Here is a 5,692-nt window from a genome sequence, read left to right on the forward strand (position 1 = left end):
TGCTGTCTCTCTCTCTCTCTCTCTCTCTCTCTCTCTCTCTCTCTCTCTCTCTCTCTCTCTCTCTCTCTCTCTCTCTTTCTCTCTCTCTCTCTCTCACTCACACACACACACACACACACACACACACACACACACACACACACACACACACACACACACACACACACACGCACATACACACACGTACGCGCGCACCAGTACATAAATACACAAAATCACACACGCACGATTTTTTTACTTAATGTTTGGGAAGATGATGGCTAGCAAAATGACAGCCACGACAACAAACACTGAGGCAGCAGTGAACGCCCCGAACCAGCCAAAACACGACAAGAGCACCTCTGTGGTGTACGGCAAGCATAAAGTAGCGATAACTCCACCGACAGAAATCAGGCCAAATATGGTAGTGATGTACTCAGAGCCAAAGACTTTGCACGTCGCTACCGTCACACTACTGTAGCAGGCAAAGTTAAAGGAAGCGTATGCACACGACCAGAAAGAATAAAACCACTTGTTGATGAAAGCGGTAAAATACCAAAACCCGCTTAAAATTGCTATGGTTGAAAGCATAGCCAGGTAAGTGTTTTTCAATCCGAATGTATCGATTGCCACGCCTGATAACAGTTTACAAATGAAAATAGAAATTGCAGCCATTGTTCCAATACTGCTGAGAAAATGGTCGTCTGCTATGACGTTTTGGGCAAACAATTTGTAGTAGGAGGCTTCTAGGATGAAGTTGTACTCCGTTGCAGCAATGCAGAAAAACAACACGTAGAACTGTTTATTTCTTATAGCGTCAGAAGCGGTGATGTTCAGTGGATATTTCTCTGTGTTTTTAGCTCTGTCTTTAGATGGCACAGTCATTTCTGTGTCGTTCTCTGACGGTGCAGGTAGGCTCAGTACAGTCTCTTCCTCGGGAGTTTCTGGAACTACTCTCTCTATTCTATTGGATGTTAGAGGTGTTTTTTCATCAGGTCTTCTTTTGAAAAATCCAGACAATTTGGGTAATATGAACTTAGATTTTTCTAGATGCCCAGCGGTATCACAATTATTTTTTCCCTGAACATAACTATGACTGGAACCTCCCTGAGCAAGGTTGGGCAGGACTTGGTGTTGTTCTTTGTCCATCTGTAAAACTTCTTCCGTCCTCTCTAATGGTCCTTCGTGGTAAACTCTTATTTCTTGACCTGCAGCCAGAGAATATTTTTCCTCATCTTTTTTCGCTTCTGCTACGGCCGACTCAGCGTCGTCTACGCCCTGGGCAAAAATTGTTGGGCTTGGCAAGCGGATCATCAAAAAACCGAGCATGTGAATCGTGAGGAATGTTACTGATAGAAGGACAAAGCTGTATGGAGTCCTGGGGGAAAAAGAACAAAAAAATATACTTTTTATACTTTGTATTATTTTTAGATGTAGGTATTTTTCACCCCCATCGACACAACTTAGATAATTTAGGACACCGGATTTGATCCTGCCTGTGAAGGCGAACCCGGTTGAAAGGGATACGACGTCCCAGCAAAAAGACGGGGATACTCAAAATAAAAATCTCTTTAAATGGAAATCTTACTCGTGTTTACAGCATGCATCGCCAATGTGCCAATCCATTACATCACATACGCCAATTCTTTTTTCTTTAACTGTTCCTTTGATTTGTACTTTTAATGAATAAGCTACAATAGTACTGACACCTATCAGTGCGAAGCCCATACATACCATCCAAATATCTATTTTGGCAAAGAGACAGCTTTCCACTTTATTGTTTTTACCAACATTATGCTATGATTGGACATGTACCAGTTGACATTCAGTAAAAACCCACGTAAGCAAAACTACCGTATGCGAGACTAAAAGTCTCCGCAAATACGTAAACATTACAGGAAAAGGCAGGCAGAGAAATGAAGATGGTCGAGCAACTAACCTTTGGCAAGGAGTTCAGCCTACATCAATTCATAGAAACTCAAAGACGAAAATGCTTTGGCCATCTGTTACAAACAACTCCCACCCCACAATTCTCTCTCTCTCTCTCTCTCTCTCTCTCTCTCTCTCTCTCTCTCTCTCTCTCTCTCTCTCTCTCTCTCTCTCTCTCTCTCTCTCTCTCTCTCTCTCTCTTTCTCTCTCTCTCTCCCCCCCCCCTCTCTCTCTCTCTCTCTCTCTCTCCCCCCCCTCTCTCTCTCTCTCTCTCTCTCTCTGTGTGTGTAGTGTGTGTGTGTGTGCGTGCGTGCGTGCGTGCTTGTGTATGTGCACAAATATGTACGTACATTATACCCCTACCGAATGAAGTACATATTATATACCTGTCCAGGACATCTTCCTGAGTGAAGTAAGTGGTGTGGTCAGTCTCCAGGTCCGGGCTATGGTTCTCCGGATTGATGAAGCTGGACACGATGTAGTTGATGCCCGTGGCTCCAAAGTTTGTGTTGGTGGAAATGGTCAATACAAGGCCCAGGTGTTTTCCCGCCGGCCAAGCTAAGGTGTAGTCCATAGAGTTTGCCAGGATGATACCTGAGTTTTAGGTGAGGGGAGGGGGAGCGGGTGGGAGGAAGAGGGAGAGGTCGTATGTAATTGTGTTTGCTTGTTTGTCGCTTTTTTGTGTTTGAATCAAATCACATAGACTCAATGACAACCTTTTTATGTGTGAAGAGACAAACAGCAAGGAGAAACAAAACAAACAAACGAACAAACAAAAAACAAAGAAAGAAGAAGGCCTTGTCAGTGACAAGTTGCAACACCCGCCCCCTTAAGTTTATTATGTTTCACGTTGTTGTCCTTAATTTTTGATCATTGTTTCGTTACAGGAGAGTGTCGAGTGTGCGTTAAGTTGAAACTACATCGTACTACAATGTACTTCTGGATTTTGCTTGATCCATCTCACAGATACCACCAGTATGATATTATGTGGTCTAGGGTTTCAGTATGGTTCTACAACTCATGTTACACTGAGGCTGCTCGAATTCGAGTGCGTTTGAGCCTGGTCCACCAAATATTCCACAAACAAGAAATATCCCTCTCTGCCGGGGCTGGTCCTAAATGTCTGGATCGAAAATCTTTGCCTCCTCCTAACCAAATTACTTAAGTTGTGTTACAGGGAGCGTAAAACATCCCCAATTACGATTACTTCCATGTTTTAGCCGTTGCTGTCGTGACGGAGAGAAAGTCGAGTGTAGATCAAGCTACAAGTACAACTAGATCATTATATGATTAGTGAACCCCCCCCCCCCCCACAAGACAATGCTACTGACTGAAGTGTCTTTAGGCTATTCCCTAAGGGGGGATATTAATAAATGGAAAGCACTATTCCCAGTGACAATGGGGAGAGGCCTAGAAACTATTCCCAGTGTCACTGGGAATAGGCCCAGATACTATTCACAGTAACACTGGGAATAGGCTCAGAAACCACTGGCTATAATAGGCCTAGGCCTTAGGCTATTGTTCCCAGTGACACTGAGAACAGACGTACAGGCCCATAGATCTATTGTTCCCCACATTGATCGACATGGGCATGATGACGATGGGTTACTAAATACTAGACTATATCTAACGTAAATATAGATCTAACTTAACTATAGTAGATTATGGTGTTGGTGGAAGAATTTTTTTTAAAAAGAAAGGAATGATCATTCAACGCTTGCTTGTTATTCTGAATTATTCAGACGTCATTTAGATCTAGATATGTACATGTGGATCTAGATCTAGCATAATACGGGTTTTGGAGACCACAGTACCGGACAGGTGGAAAACCTTTTCAATTCTTCTTTCTTCTAGTTCTAGACCTAGATAAATCTAGGCTACGGTCAAGTCTAGGCCCAAGTAAGAGAAGAGAACTAAAGTACTGAACTGAAGTGAGAAAAGAGTCTATAGTACACATTAGAATAGAATCTAGGCCTAGAATCTTGATCTCTTGAAAAGCTGCAAATTTCTCTTCAAAATCTTTGAAGGAGGAGAACCTCGTGCCCACTTCCATCTGCATCGCAATTTTGTTTCGAAGTTCGAAGTTCGAAGTGAAAATTCAAAGGCTATATTTTTTTCCCCCTAACATCACTGTTATCCAATTAAGAACACGTTTCTGGGTGGATTTTACTATTAATCGTTGGTTAGAAGTACAACAAATGTACATTTTCAGTTTCCACGGACTATCTAGCATTGGACATGGCCAAACTTTGGCCGCCATTTTCTCGCTAATTCTACCTTTGAAACCAGGCGACCCCATCCTCTCCAATCTCAAATATCTTGACTACTATCCAAGATAGTAGATGGGCATTTTTCACCGATATCAAGACAACTGAACAATCTTTAAGATTATACCAATAACTCCATCATGCCTTAAAATTGACGAGTGCCTTATTCCACCATGTTGTGGCGCTGCTATATAAATGTCATTTATTATTATTATTATTATTATTATTATTATTATTATTATTATTATTATTATTATTATTATTATTATTATTATTATTATTATTATTATTATTATTATTATTACTACTACTACTACTACTACTACTATAAATTATGAAAGTATTAGAAAAGAAGACATAAGGAACAGAGAGAAGAGAAAAAATACCTAATCCCGTGCCAGGCATGACTCCCTGTGTGAACGTCTGTGCCAGAACTGAATGCTGGACCGTCCATAGACCCAGCAGGGTGCCAAGGTCATAGGTCACTATGCCCAACAGCATCGTTAGCGGCTTACCGCATTTGGTGCTCACTGCAACGGGACATAGTCAGGTTGAACGATATGATAATAATATGATATGATATGACATGATGTGATGTGATGCGATACGATACGATGCGATATTTTATTATATTATATTATATTATATTATTATTATATTATATTATATTATATTATATTATATTATATTATATTATATTATATTATATTATTATATCATATTACATTATATATATTATATTATATTATATTACATTACATTATATTAAAATACTTTATAAAATAATATTACAATATATCATATCATATTATAATAAATAACAAGAGATAGATAGAGAGGAAGGAAAAGTGAGATAGAGAGGTAGAGAGAGAGAGAGAGAGACAAAGAGAGTCATAGAGAGAGGAAGAGAGAGAGGTAGAGAGAGAGAGAGGGAGAGAGAGACAGAGAGAGAGAGAGAAAGAAAGAGGAGAGAGAGAGACAGAGAAGAGGCGACAGACACACAGACAGACAGACACACAGACACACAAACAGACACACAGACAGGCAGGCATAAGTCTGAGAAGTTGAGAGATAGAGGAAGGGTTAGAGAAGCACTGTGTCTCTAAAAAGAAGAGGACTCATTTAAGAGGTTGACGTCGAACCAATTTTAACGACACCACAACACCCCCCCCCCCCCAAAAAACCAAAAAAAATAAAAAAAAATAAAATAAAATAAATAAATAAATAAATAAATAAATAAATAAGTAAAATTTAAAAAAAAATTTTAATTAAAAAAAATCCATTTAAAGGGATGTTACACTCAAAATAAAAACAAAATAAAAAATAATAACTTGTTCTAAAAACTAAGTTCTTTTCAGCCAAAACCAGGGGGGGGGGGGGGGGGCCCGGGCTGTGGTGTGGTTTAACCACCCTCTTTCTTTCTATTTCTAGATCAAAAACACCAGAAGGGCCTTTTTCCCCCCCCTTTCTTTTTATCGGGGAGGTTACCCCCCGTTGGAGCGCCCCCTTTTTTCTTT

At 40.1% G+C, this 5,692-nt stretch overlaps 2 protein-coding genes across 3 annotated transcripts in view; both read right to left on the reverse strand.

Annotated features, from left to right (window-relative positions):
- The window catches only part of LOC101849609, a gene marked incomplete in the record, with an annotated part of 41,365 nt that overhangs the window by 14,028 nt on the left and 21,645 nt on the right, over positions 1–5,692 (reverse strand).
- Positions 168–4,699, reverse strand: LOC101849368. Its single transcript, XM_005096775.3, has 3 exons — positions 4,562–4,699; positions 2,295–2,502; positions 168–1,357 (listed from the first exon to the last, which is right to left on the reverse strand). The coding sequence occupies exons 1-3, from the start codon at positions 4,674–4,676 to the stop codon at positions 235–237; spliced, it is 1,446 nt and encodes a 481-aa protein (XP_005096832.1). The 5' UTR covers positions 4,677–4,699; the 3' UTR covers positions 168–234.

The sequence above is a fragment of the Aplysia californica genome, unplaced genomic scaffold (assembly GCF_000002075.1).
Source record: "Aplysia californica isolate F4 #8 unplaced genomic scaffold, AplCal3.0 scaffold00137, whole genome shotgun sequence".
Classification (NCBI taxonomy): domain Eukaryota; kingdom Metazoa; phylum Mollusca; class Gastropoda; order Aplysiida; family Aplysiidae; genus Aplysia; species Aplysia californica.

Excerpts from the sequence above, each read along its gene's own strand:
- LOC101849368 (XM_005096775.3), bottom strand. The coding sequence starts at position 4,676 with ATGCTGTTGGGCATAGTGACCTATGACCTTGGCACCCTGCTGGGTCTA. Across the intron at positions 2,503-4,561 it reads CATGCCTGGCACGGGATTAG|GTATCATCCTGGCAAACTCT; the intron begins GTATTTTTTCTC and ends CCTAAAACTCAG. Across the intron at positions 1,358-2,294 it reads CAGGAAGATGTCCTGGACAG|GACTCCATACAGCTTTGTCC; the intron begins GTATATAATATG and ends TTTTTCCCCCAG.